The following is a 13,659-nucleotide window of genomic DNA, read 5'->3' as shown; positions in this document are numbered from 1 at the left end:
GGAATTTTATATTCACGCTTTGCTTTTTCTTTTTTCTTTTTCATTTATTTACTGTGCGAGTTTTAAGGGTGGTGGAGCCGCTGAATTAGAATTATAATCGGTTAAAACGACGCCGTTCTTGGCATCAGAGCATCTCCTCTCGCTTGAATACTCTGAATTGCTCAGTAAGTTCTTTTCATTCTCTTCGCAATCGCTTCCATTGTTATCTGCATAAAGTTAAAAGAAGAATTTCGAGATTTACCTTGTTCGTTTGGAATTAAGAAATTCGTAGTGAGAATTGTAGATATTTTGGAATGGGTTGCTTCATCTTGTGGTTAGGTTTAGGTGATTGGTGCCATAGTGTGTGATTTATATACAGAGGAGAGCTAAGAGACCTGTATATCAGTCTGGTTTGGTATTGGGTTTAAGATTTGTTAATGAATTGCAGAGTGCTTAGATATGTTGTTTATGTAAAGATTATGTGTTGTGAAAGAAACTCGTGAAATTCAGTAGGGGGATGGTGTGTTAGATTCTTGGTATGAAACAAAGATTTGGCTGTGTAAATCTGATTTGAGAAGAACAAGAACATTTGGCTTGTCCGTAGTGTGTTAGTTTGGACTAGATGTTGATTGGAAATCTTAGTTATATGGTCCGTAACTTTGATACGGTGCGATGAATTATTACATTTGGCTTGTTTTGGTTGTGGGGTGAAAGCATTTTGTGCAGGAAGTAAATTTTGGAAGATAATTGGAGTTTAGAATCATGTGATTGTTATCTTGTGTTCATTGTTTTCTTGTGTTCATTAATTCTAGTGCTATTCAGTCTTTGTATTTTTAATGGCGCAGAGGATAGCGGTTGTTATGTTGCTGAGACTGGATTTTGGTGTTTGAGCAACTGTCTCATGATTTTTATTTACTTCAACGGCCTATTTCATTGTCATTTCTTATATTAGTTTAGTGTTATGTTTCTCAATTTTTAAATCCTTTCTTTGAAATGATGTTAACCTAATACAAGGTTTTGACATTTGTTGATCAGGACTAAATTGTCAGTATCTACCAAATGGCGAAAAGTGATCCTGATGAAAAGATTCTCAGCTACCAAGATGTGGTACTAAGGCGATCAGACTTGGATATTCTCAGTGGCCCATATTTTCTCAATGATCGAATTATCGAGTTCTATTTCAGTTATCTTTCATCAGGCTCTGGGGAGATTTTACTCGTTCCGCCTTCAATTACATTCTGGATAATGAACTGCCCAGCTGAGAGCTTAAAAGACTTTCTGGACCCTCTTGATTTTCCCAATAAGAAACTGGTAATCTTTCCTGTCAATGACAATGATGATGTGAGTGAAGCTGAAGGTGGATTTCATTGGAGCCTACTTGCATTTGAGAGAAGTATCAACACATTTGTTCATCATGATAGCAGTCTAGGGGGATGGAATAAACGTCCCGCCAAACGACTTTATAATGCTGTTAAGAATTTCATGGGTGACTCCAGTTCAGCAACTGATCCCGTGTATAAAGAGTGTACTGATTCACCAAACCAAGTAAATGGTTATGATTGTGGCATGTATGTATTGGCCATTACAAGGATATTATGCAGCTGGTATGGAAGTAAAGACGAAGATGGAGATAATCTGTGGTTCTCTGCTGTGAAGGAACAGGTCACTCCATCGGCTGTTTCTGCAATGCGAGGTGAGATCCTGGATTTGATCAGAGGTTTGATGCCCAATACGTGAGCATATAGTTGGCTTTCTTTAAATCTGAAACTTGAAATATAGTTAGCAGATAGGTCACTCATTACAAGACTATTGTAGTCTTATCGACCCACATATCTACTTCCCCTCACTCTTAGATCCAGTGGGAAGAATAAACTTAATGCTACTCGAAGCAATTTATTTGGTTGTTGGTTGAGGTTACAAAATTCAGGATTCGAATATTGTTGACTTGCAAATTTTACTGCAGTTTAGTAGTGTAGGAAATAGCTGATAAACAAGCTATTTTATTGCATTTTTGCATGGAAACTATATGATGTTGGGAAGACCAAGGGAGAAAAATAATTACTAGAATTTTCAATCCTTATCTGGGAAAACAAAAACATCTTCATTCGCATGAATATCATAAATGATTGCAAAAGTCTTGCAGCAATGACTCATGAACAGTGAAGGGAAAACAAAAAACCTAACTTAAAAAAGGAAAGAGGACATTACATCCGTTGACTCCAATATCATTTTTAGATCTATGTTGTCATTCCTCTGCGACTGATCTATTGTGACATTGATCATCTGGAGTGTCATTACCATAACTCATTTGATCACCTAGTTACCTACTAATTATCCATATCCAACATCCTGAATCTAAGTTTAAACTCTGCACTATTATTAAGGTTGATACTTCACCGTGCTGAATCCAGAAGTGTTAAGTACTCGACTATGGCTTCACCTTCTTTGGTAACTTACTTAAATGGTATATGCTAATTACATTAATTGATTGCTAATTACACATAATCTGCTCTATATATAACCCAATAAATCATTCCCACAAATCCCACAAATCACGTCCGTGATTTCTTCCTTAAATCATGTTCACACTCCCCCTCAAGTTGGCGCATACAATCAACTATGTCCAACTTGCTAAGTGAGTCATAAAAGGCCTTCTTAGACACTTCTTTTGTGAGCATATCGGCAAGTTGCTCTTCTGTAAGAACAAAAAGAAAATTAATGATTTTCGCGTTTAGTTTCTCCTTTATAAAGTGACGATCAACCTCCACATGTTTTGTACGATCATGTTGCACATGATTTTGTGACATATCAATAGCTGTCTTGTTGTCACAGTACAGCTTCATAGCACACTTAGACTTAATACCCAACTCTTGTAGCAAATTTCTAAGCCATAACAATTCGCACACTCCCTAAGTCATACCTCTGTATTCTACTTCAGCACTAGATCGAGCTACCACTTTTTGTTTCTTACTCTTCCATGTAACAAGATTACCCCCAACAAAGGTAAAGTACCTTGATGTGGATCTCCGATCTGTAATATTTCTAGCCCAGTCTGCATCTGTGAAGCCACAAACCTCAAGGATATTATTGTGATTAGAGAACATTACTCCTCTCCCTGGAGTTGACTTCAAGTACCTCAAAATCCTTACAACAGCATCTATGTGGTCCACACTGGGATTATGCATGAACTGGCTTACTACACTTACTGCATACGCAACATCTGGTTTGGTATGTGATAAATAAATTAGACGTCCAACTAGCCTCTAATAACGAGGTTTTTCAGTAGGCACTTGATCTGGATACTCTGCTAATCGATGGTTCTGCTCAATAGGAGTATTAATATGAGTGAAATCCAACATACATATCTCTGTTAGTAGATCAAGGATGTACTTCCTCTGACACAGATAGATACCATCACATCCACGGGCTACCTCAATGCCCAAGAAGTACTTGAGTGTACCTAGGTCTTTCATCTCAAACTTTGTGGCTAGCTGTTTCTGTAATCTATCCACCTCAACAGTATCATTCCCAATAACTATCATATCATCAACATATATAATTAGGGTTGTTACATTCCCTTGTTGATGTTTGAGAAATAAAGTGTGGTCTAAATTACTCTGTCTGTAGCTAATTTTCCTCATGAACTGTGAGAATCTTCCAAACGAAGCATGAGGTGACTGTTTAAGACCATACAAAGATTTTCTCAATCTGCATACAAAGTTACTTAGAGAAGCGGCCACATATCGAGGTGGAAGATCCATGTACACTTCCTCTGTTAGTTCTCCATGAAGAAATACATTCTTAACATCAAACTGTATAAGTGGTCAGTTTAAGTTAGCAGCAAAAGAGAGCAATATCCGAATAGTGTTTATCTTTGCAACAGGTGTAAATGTCTCATCATAGTCTATGCCATATGTCTGGGTAAACCCATTTGCTACTAGGCGTGCTTTATACCGGCTCACTGACTCATCTAGATTATGCTTCACTGTAAACACTCAACGAAATCCCACAGGTTTCTTCCCATGTGGTGGAGATACAAGCTCTCAAGTATTGTTCTTTTGTAATGTTTTCATCTCTTCCTCCATTGATTTCCTCCATTTTGGATCTCCCAATGCATCATGCACTTTGTTAGGTACTGATAAAGTAGATATTTGATTCACAAATGACTCATAGGACTTAGACAATCTTTTGGTAGATATAAAATTTGCCACATGATACTTTGCTTTAGCCTGAAGGGTGTTCATATTTTTTTGTTGGCTGACCCCGAGTAGACCTATTTGGCAAGACATATTGTCTACTATAAGCCTCACTAATATTAGTCCCAATAGAATGACTAACCTCATATGAGTGATCTTCTGTACCAGTAGAGCATTAGTTAGGTGGATAAACAACAGTACGGGAGACATGAGGGGCAGTTGTGTTGTCATTTTCTGGGTGCTGATTCTCCGGAGTGACTATACCGGAATCATCCAGTGGTGCCTGTATAGCTGACACATTGGTAATGTCAACGGAACATGTCACCATATGTATTGGCTCACTTGTCTCCCCCTCTCCATGATACAGCTCTTCAAAATATAAATTCTCTCTTGAAGAGCAGTATCAGAAGAGGTAAAATAGTTCATGTCCTCAAAAAATGTAACATCCATAGTACTTCCGGGTAGGTGGATGATAGCACCGGAACCCTTTCTAATGTCAATATCCAACAAAAACACATTTATCTGCCCGGGCATCCAACTTAGATCTCTTATGTTGTGAAAGATGGACAAAAACAACACAACCAAAAACACGGGCATGAAAAGTAAGAGAATATGGTAATGAGACATGAGATGCAAGCACCTCATATGGAACTTTTCCCTGAATGACACGAGATGGAAGACGATAAATGAGGTGGGCAGAAGTTATGACAGCATCACCCCAAAGGTATTTAGACATTTGGGCACTAAAAAGAATACACCGAGCCATATCAAGTAAATGACGATTTTTCCTTTCAGAAACGTCATTCTGCTCAGGTGTATAAGGACATGTTGTTTGATGAACAATTTCGTCTGTGGTAAAGAACTCCTGAAAGACATGATTCACATATCCCCCCCCATTATCAGTAAGAAGAACAATCCATGAAAGGCGTGTGCAATCATCAATAAAAGATACATAATACCGCATTCCGGATACAGTAGACTCTTTACAGGGTCCCCAAACATCAGAATGAATTAATTCAAAAGGAATAGTACTTTTATTAGAAGTACTAGGGGAATTAGTAGATCGATGACTCTTGCCCAAAACACATGTCTCATAACGTAAAGAAGACTCATCCATACTAATAAACAAAGTATGCATGAATATTTTCATAACACTAAAAGATGGATGCCCTAAGCGACAATGCCATAACCAAACTTCACTTAGCTTGTCAGAAGTGGAGATTAAATCGGTCTGAGACTGTGCCCTTGATTTCTCCCCCGCATATGTCAGATCCAGATGAAACAACCTGCCCTTCAGATACCCCTGACCAATGAACTTTCCGGTGAGAATATCCTGAAATATCACATACATAAGAAAAAATGTCACATAACACTTAGCGTCAGTGTTCAATTGTGGGACAAAGAGCAAATGATGGGATAAAACAGGTACATATAACACACTGTGAAGCTCTATTGTGGGAGTAATACGAACTGATCATGTTCCTAACACAGGGAAGGCCTCACCATTAGCATTAGTAACATAGGGTACTGGTGGAGGAGACAATATGGTAAAATAAGATTTGTCATAAGTCATATGATCAGACGCACCAGAATCAATAATTCATGTATCAAAACCAACAAAGTTAGAAATATGTAAAGCCATACCAATTTTACCACGACCAGCTATGGATGCGGTAGGTGTTGCTCCAACTGTTGTATGATGATCATGTCCAACCACACCATAGATATCTGTTTTACGGATGAATTGAATAGCTGCTTTTGCCTTGTGACAATAATTAGGCCTTTTAGGCCTATGGTGTGGATACAACTTCCAACAGGTCGCACGAGCATGGTTAGTATCATGACAATAAGAGCAAGAAGGGCGGGGTTGATGCCCGAAGCCTGGTGGTGGGCCTTGCTGATGAAGTGGAACCGAAGTGGCTAGCGGAAGGGATGGTGCTGGAGATCTAGCATGAACAGTAAGGTTGGAAACTACAACTTGTGCCTGATGAAGACTCTTCTGATGAGACTCATCCTTACGGATATATGTGAAAGTGGTGATTAGGCCAGGGAGTTCGATCTTTCTGAGCAATTCTCCTTTCTTACTGTTATGCTTTGCATCAAGACCTCTTAGGAAATGGTGAACTCGCTCAAGCTCCTTCTCTTTTTGATACCAAACAATATCCTCCTGATGTTTGATCATGCAAGGACGTTTCATATCAATCTCAGCCCAAATTTTTTTCAGTTTGATGAAATATTGCGCCACTAGTTGCTCATCATGTTGCATCGCCAAAGCTGTGTACATTAACTCATGAGCCTGTATGAAATCAGAGTCATTAGTATATAAGTCTGCCAGTGTTTGCCATATTGCATGCGCAGTGGTACATGCCTCAACCAGATCAACGATCTCGTCATTCATAGCTTTCCACAAGACTAACATGACAAGACCATCATCGTCGTCCCACTTAGTGTAGGCAACAATATCATTTTTACTAGGAGCCGTAGTTGCTCTGGTTACATGTCCCATCTTTTGCATGCCTCGAAGATGAGCGACCATAATTCTCTTTTATTTACGGAAATTGGTTCCGTTGAGTTTGGCGCCCCCAAAGGAACCACTTTCAGAATTCTTGACAGATACTCAAATTGTGGAACGTTATTGATCTGAGAACTTTCTGTGTCGTCTCCAGAACCCATTGAAAATCGAAAAAATCAGGATTGATGCAGCGGAAACACAAAAAAAATGGTTTTGAACCTGTCTTGGGTGTGCCTGCACTGTCGGTGAACCTACACTGACAAGACCACATAATTCGGGTCAAATGCGGGGCGGAAATTCGCCGAATTTTCTTGAAAAATGGTCGGAGAGGAGGGTGTTGTCGGAGGTGGAGCGCGACCGGGCAGAGAGACCACCGGAGAGGAGAGGAGACGGCAGAGGGCAGCGGGCAGCGGTGGGCTTCGTCGGAGCAGAGAGCGCGATGTCGTCAGCGGTAGGGGTCGTCGGACGTGACCACCGGAGAGCAGAGGAGACGGTCGCAGCAGAGGGAAGTGGCAAAGGACGAGCGGAAATCCTCATCGTTGAGCTACGTCCTCGTCAGATTCGGGTCGAAAACGTCTGCGTCATCATCGCTGTTCGTCGTCCTCATCGGATACCTAACTTTCACAACCTCCGTGCTTCCGCGGTGGGGGACGCGGCTATCAAGCAGCAAGGTGTTGTCTTCGGCGGCAAGATAGAAATGGACGGCGGTAAGACAGAAATGGAGCGGCCAAAAAACCCAGAAAAACAGAGGCTCGGCTCTGATACCAACTTAAATGGTATATGCTAATTACATTAATTAATTGCTAATTACACATAATCTGCTCTATATATAACCCAATAAATCATTCCCACAAATCCCACAAATCACGTCCGTGATTTCTTCCTTAAATCACGCTCACAAACTTCAAGGTCATAGGCAGAGATAGCGTCTTGTTGTGCTAGTTCTTCAACAAGTTCATTCTCCGTTTCTGCATCATGGTCTGGTGCACTACTAGAACTTCCAGGCTCAGATGCATTTGTAGAACCTCCGGCTTCACCATTTTGATTTTCAATCATCGAAGTAACAGAATTCTCAATGTCCCTGGCAGCATCAGCTTGGCTATTGTTGTTATAAGAAACTGTGGAGTCTGCCTCAGATTGGGTGACTCCATTTGCTGGATTTGATGCTTGTACTGAGAGCAATCGACGGATTGCTTCCTCCATTGTCCCTCCACCCTGAAAAGCTTCGTTCACTAGTGATCATTCAAACCCCATGCGTACAAGTGATTCAACTGAAGCATCTAGTGTTCGACGCTGACGTTTACTTCTCCTTGAGTCGAGTTGTTCCTGTATGGAAACATTAGTTTCTGGATTTGTCAAATCCATTAATGCCTTCTCACTGTCATTCTCATTTTTTCTAAGTGATTCAGCAGCAAGCTCCTTCTCAAACCCAATGGAGACCAACTGATACAATTTATCCAGGTCCACAGCTTTGTTCAAGGGTGTCACACCATACGTCTTTTTCTCCTTAATTTCCCGTTGCCGGCGGATATCATCTTCCCGCTGCTGTTCTCTTTTTGCCTTTTGCTCAACAAGAGAATCAACAGCACTAGAAACGTCTTGATTGCGTATCCGCAGTGCCCTCTTTGCAGCTACTTCTTTAAACCCCATGCTCATCAGTAGTGAAAGATACTCATCCGACACTTGTAGTAGCCTGAATTTTTCTTGCGCAGAAGTCAGCACCTTCCTAGCTAAATCAACCTGACCACTATGATAAGCCACGACCCCTTCCAGCATCTCCAATCTCAATTGTAGTGCACGCTCCAGATACCTACCTGCCTGAAGCAGCCTCACACGAGATGCATTCTTTCCATGAGCTCTTTCAAGTCCTTCTCTAGCCTTCTCAATCCTAGCACCCGCAACCGAGAGACTACTGATGTCACTGAGCATGAAATAACACCAAACCATATCAATTTGCAGTATCGAAGGATTGTCAACAAGCTCAATAACGCTGGGATCACAGAGAGAGAAAGCCTCCTCTGCCATGATCAACACCTCCAATGCATCTTTGTACTTCTCTTGTTTAATCCGCTTCTTTCCATCTGTATGAAGCATCAGGCCCATCATGATTGCCTGCTGATCAGTCTCGGTTGCCATCTTCACTTTCTTCCCGCTTTGATCTTCAAGTTCTATATTGAAGTTTTCAATCGGCAATGAACCATCTGCATGTCTCTTGGCCATTCTACTCGCAGCTGCCTTGATTCGAGCCAATCTCTGAGAGCGTTCGCTTTCGGCCATAAGCTCCTGACCCAAAGACTTGCCTTCCTGAGAAGAAGCCCTACTAGCAAGAACCTTGGCGTTGTTTTTAAAACCTAGTTGGGTCAAATTCTTGCTCCCATCTCCATCTTTCAACACTTTGCCTGCGAAGATGAGATTGATCGAGTTGAGGTCGTTGTTAGATCGCTTTGCAACCTCTTGTCTCAGCATGGATACAGTCCATTTGTCCAATTCGACTTCTAGCACCCCCACCCATGCCCCCGCAATTTTTACCTTTCGCCATGACAGAGATAGAGATCGAGTGGACAAATAAAACCCTAATTAATAAAGACAATGCAACAAGTCCTTATCCAACTTGGTTTTGTTAAGTCTTTATCCACTTCCTCTGTTTGTGGGATCTACGTACTACTATATCACCACTATTTATAGGACTCTTGTTATTATAGGATATAAAAGTATCGAGTCTGACAATGAAACCATAACCATAATATATATGGTAGGAAACCTAGTTAATTTGAATATGAAACCGTCAAAGTTCCTCTTTGATCAAGGAATTGTTATCCATCATATTATGGAGGACTACTGTGATTTGGTTACAACTTACAACATATGGTTCAGTGAAATTTTATAAACAAATATGATGATAACCGCTTGAAAGACTACGGACTCCCATCTAGGAGGTTGAGGGGTCGTAAAGGAAAATCAGCCAAGTTCAAATATAAAAGTATCTAAATACAATATCTAAGGAAGAAGATGCTTCTCTAAATCTGTTGTTTCTTTTTCTCAGCTTTATTTATATTGTTCTCATGGCAATATCATCTTCTTTAATTATTCTTTCCTTGAAGTTGCTATCAATGAACTATGTAGGAATATTATTAGTGAAAAGGTTTTCCATAGATGGAAGTTTCCTTCAAAATAAATCTTGGAGCAGTACTTTTTCACTATAAGTATGAATCGATCTACTTTCTGTAACAAGAAAAGACTGAAGATTTCATTTCGAAGCTCAACTCTACAAATTAACCTCATCTCTCTTGGCTCTTTCCTCATACAGTACCATATATTACCTTCCCCTCAACGCTAGCTAGCTAGCACAACCCGGAAATGGCCTCATTTAAGACTCGAATGGTTCAGAAGATAATTTGGATGAAAATAGCTGGTAATTTGATCCTCATCATCAGGTCATAGATATGTTTTTCTTGTTTCTTTCTCTTTTTTTCGATTTGTATAATAATCAAAATATTTTGAGGGGATTGATCTGAATCCATACGGAACAATCTATCTCGAATTGTAGTTCTGCAGATGACGAATTTACTGACTGGATATGCAATGAGCATAATGATTACATACTTGAACAGTGTATGGAAGTTCAATCTCACAGATGCTGCTGCCGTCGTCAATGTGTATGCCGGCGCGGTGGCTGTAATGCCACTAGGCATGCTTTTGCTTGTTGATACTTTAATCGGTAGCTATTGGTTGATCATACTCTCCAGTTGTGCTTACACCATGGTACGTAAGTTATTTGATCTCTGCCTATCCTGTCGCAAATATATGACAACATTGCTGAACTATGCAAATTCTTATACAAGGGCAAACTAGCTATCTTGAATTAGCCTCTCCAACTATCCAAGTATTCCCCCCTAATTTGTACCTAGAGACAAGACTTTAGGGTTTCTAACCAAGGTCCCAGTTCAAACTTCAATGTACATCAACATCTTATTTTTGGGTAGTCTTGGATAAATGACCTCTATCTATTTATATACAGGTCGAAAGATTAGAGTAGTGAGCACTGAGCAACCTCTTTTTTCTTTTTCTTTAATAAGGCCCATTTTTTTAAGTCCGTTTAACAAGTTGATTATAACCGTAAGAACCATATTTTTGTCATTTGATCTATAATTTCAAAACGAAAGCTATATACTGTATGTATCAAATGGTGGAAAGTTGGGGTATTTGTATCTAGATAAGAGTGGAGATGAACAGCTTCTCATAAAGCTCAAAACCAGCTTGCAAAAACCTTTTTTTGTTTGTATGTGATACTGCTTCCTGATTACATCGTTGAATGTCTAGTATTAGAAGTATAAGAATAAGGCTATAATTGGCTTTGGAATTACCATGCCATGATCATTTGAAGTAACGTTATGAACGATCGGGGGGAGATAATTGGGAGGACACTCGATCAATATATTAGTTGGTTAGCTTTCTATTGATCTTTGCTATGTGAACAAGGATTCTGTACGTACACGAATATGATCGTTATCGACATTCTTTCTTAAATAGGCAAAATTAATTTGAACAGTACCAACAAATCTGATGACAATTTAATTACATAATGATTTTGCTTTGATGGATGCAGGGTTTTCTCCTCTTAACAATGTCAACACCACCAGTTCTTCATAGCGCAACAGGAACTTGCGGCGCATATGAGGCCGAGTGCATTGGCAAAATACAAAAGATCCTCTTTTACACAGCCTTACCTCTAATAGCTCTGGGAGCCTCGAGTCGCTTTATGGTTGATGCATTCAGAGAAGAGCAGTTGTTCAAGCCACTATTACAAAGCGCAAAAAAAATGAAATTCTTTGCTATGTCAGTTTGCCCTAAAAAAGTTAGGCTGCAGTCATTTCAAATTATGGTCTCTAGTCTAGTACTAGGGGGAACTGCTTATGTAAAGCCTTGGTCGCTCAGGTTTGGATTCCCGGCTATGTTCACCTTGCTTGCAACAGTAGCTTTATTGACAAGTACTATACTTCCACTCAAAGCACATAGGAACCTTTTCAGCACGGAAGAAATCATAAGCATCTTGCAGGTGAGTCCTATATGTATCTTCCTTATTCCAATTGGCGTTGTATCATCTCTTGGTAATACTTATTTCACTGAACAAGCAAGCAAGATGAATCACAGGGTTGGATCGTTAAAGGTCTCTATTCTTTTCCTTACAATGCCCCGAAGCTTGGTCAGAACATTGGTCAGACAATCAAAATGTTGTACTAAGATTATTACTCCCAGAATTGGGATTTCATTGTCGATGGCATTGGCGATTTTATGTTGTATCACAGCTGCATCAGTGGAAAACAGAAGGTTGGGCGTGGTTAAGAGACATGCTTTACTTGACATGCCTGACGAACGAGTTCCCATGACCATGTTTTGGTTGCTTCCACAGTTTCTTCTCGTTGGAGGCGTTTGTGGCCTTTCCGAGAAGAGCATTGCACTTTTCTACACCGATGTCGTCCTCCGCTGGCCGAAAGAGGATGTTGATTCGCAAGCAAATGGCATATCCGAGTCCAAAGAAAAAAACAACAAGTCCCCCATGGATCAAGCAAACAAAGTATTCAAGCCTACAGAAAACAATGATCATGAGGACCGCGACAATCAGGAAAAACAAGAATCAAAGAGAATAGATAATGACGGAGAAGGGCTAAGGCACATTGATCCCGATAGGGCAAAACAAAAATTGAAGCGTCAATACATAGAGTTTTTCGTTGATGCTCTTGAGGGAGTGGGAAATATAGGCAGTGTGGTGTTAGTCTACGTAGTGAGTGAGATAAAACCCACTTGGTTCCAAGAAACGGTAAACAGGAGTCGTTTGGATAATTATTACTGGACCTTGGCTGCATTAACTGCAGCTAATTTGTTGTTATCTATTCCAGTGATATTTTACCTGTTGCGGTTAAAGAAAGAAAAGGTCAATGCAGACGATGCAGAAGACGATGTTGATTTAGCCGATGAGGAAGACGAGGTTGACGCAACTGGTGAGGAATTTGTGGTTGAAGCAGCCGCTGAGAGAGCAGAGCAGGCTGACACAGCCGCTGAGGAAGGAAAGGCCGGTGCATCCGATGAAGAAGGAAAGGTTACACCAATGTATGTGGCACCAAGAACTGATATGGCTGAGAGAAAAGAAGAAATGGAGGAGGCAAAAAATCAGTTGGGTGATATGGATGAAGCCCAGAAGAAGGAAAAAAGGGATATGAACCATATAATCAATATTGCTGATGAGCTGAAAGAGGCAGGTATACGTAAAAAACCAGTTCGGTGATTCAATTAAGAAGCTACTTGTGATTCTCTGGTTGAAGCTGAGCTAGGAACAATAGCGTAGCCACACACGGGCTACGGTGGGATACGGTCCATCTCAAATTATTAAAAAAAATATATTTTTAGTTAAATTTTAATATAAAAAATAAATTTTAAATATTAACTCATCTCAAATTTCTAAATATCTATAAATAATTATAAATGTTTTTCTAATTCAACCGGTTATAAAATTATGGCTCCTCTCTCGGCTAGGAAGCGTGTATCATTTAGGAAAAGGGATCGATGTGTTAGTAAATCCATGTACACTAGATAGCTCGATCAAGTTTGTATTGGCATAATGGTCGTAGGCTCGCAGCTCTAGGGCTAGCAGCTAGCTGCAATATATATATTGACCATGCATGAAGTTGACATAGAACTCAGATGCATGTTCGTTTTCTAGAGCCAATCGAATCAATTAACTTGAATGTACAAGAAACAAACCCACATTCGATCAGCTCTAGCGCTGGTCCTGTGTCACAATATTGACCATGCATGAAGTTGACATAGAACTCAGCTGCATGTTAATTTTCTAGAACCAATCGAATCAATTAGCTTTAATATACAAGAAACAAACCCACATTCGATCAGCTCTAGCAATGTAGACAGTAGACTCAGAACCATATATATAGAGTGAAGTTCCAATTTTGACACACT

The 13,659-nt window shown here is 40.0% G+C and overlaps 3 protein-coding genes across 3 annotated transcripts; 2 read left to right on the top strand and 1 right to left on the bottom strand.

The window, feature by feature from the left end:
- The first annotated feature begins 132 nt into the window (after positions 1 to 132).
- Positions 133 to 1,817, top strand: LOC126788408 (NEDD8-specific protease 1). The gene is made up of 2 exons (XM_050514398.1): positions 133 to 164; positions 1,015 to 1,817. Exon 2 carries the CDS (start codon positions 1,039 to 1,041, stop codon positions 1,714 to 1,716), a length of 678 nt encoding a protein of 225 aa, XP_050370355.1. The 5' UTR covers positions 133 to 164; positions 1,015 to 1,038; the 3' UTR covers positions 1,717 to 1,817.
- Positions 1,818 to 2,372: 555 nt separating this feature from the next.
- On the bottom strand, positions 2,373 to 9,616 carry LOC126787362 (uncharacterized). The gene is given in 3 exon segments (XM_050513260.1): positions 2,373 to 2,422; positions 7,581 to 9,260; positions 9,592 to 9,616. Coding segments are annotated over 3 exon segments (1,755 nt in total).
- Positions 9,617 to 10,044: 428 nt separating this feature from the next.
- LOC126787361 (protein NRT1/ PTR FAMILY 5.5-like) lies at positions 10,045 to 12,970 on the top strand. The gene is made up of 3 exons (XM_050513259.1): positions 10,045 to 10,099; positions 10,235 to 10,449; positions 11,294 to 12,970. Exons 1-3 carry the CDS (start codon positions 10,045 to 10,047, stop codon positions 12,968 to 12,970), a joined length of 1,947 nt encoding a protein of 648 aa, XP_050369216.1.
- The last annotated feature ends 689 nt before the right edge of the window (positions 12,971 to 13,659 follow it).

Source organism: Argentina anserina, chromosome 3, assembly GCF_933775445.1.
Source record: "Argentina anserina chromosome 3, drPotAnse1.1, whole genome shotgun sequence".
In the NCBI taxonomy this organism is placed as follows: domain Eukaryota; kingdom Viridiplantae; phylum Streptophyta; class Magnoliopsida; order Rosales; family Rosaceae; genus Argentina; species Argentina anserina.
This window is presented reverse-complemented; position numbering and strand designations above follow the sequence as displayed.

Coding starts and splice junctions, on each gene's coding strand:
- LOC126788408 (XM_050514398.1), top strand. CDS start 1,039: ATGGCGAAAAGTGATCCTGATGAAAAGATTCTCAGCTACCAAGATGTG.
- LOC126787361 (XM_050513259.1), top strand. CDS start 10,045: ATGGCCTCATTTAAGACTCGAATGGTTCAGAAGATAATTTGGATGAAA. Junction 10,100..10,234: donor AATTTGGATGAAAATAGCTG/GTAATTTGATCC, acceptor CTCGAATTGTAG/TTCTGCAGATGACGAATTTA. Junction 10,450..11,293: donor CCAGTTGTGCTTACACCATG/GTACGTAAGTTA, acceptor TGATGGATGCAG/GGTTTTCTCCTCTTAACAAT.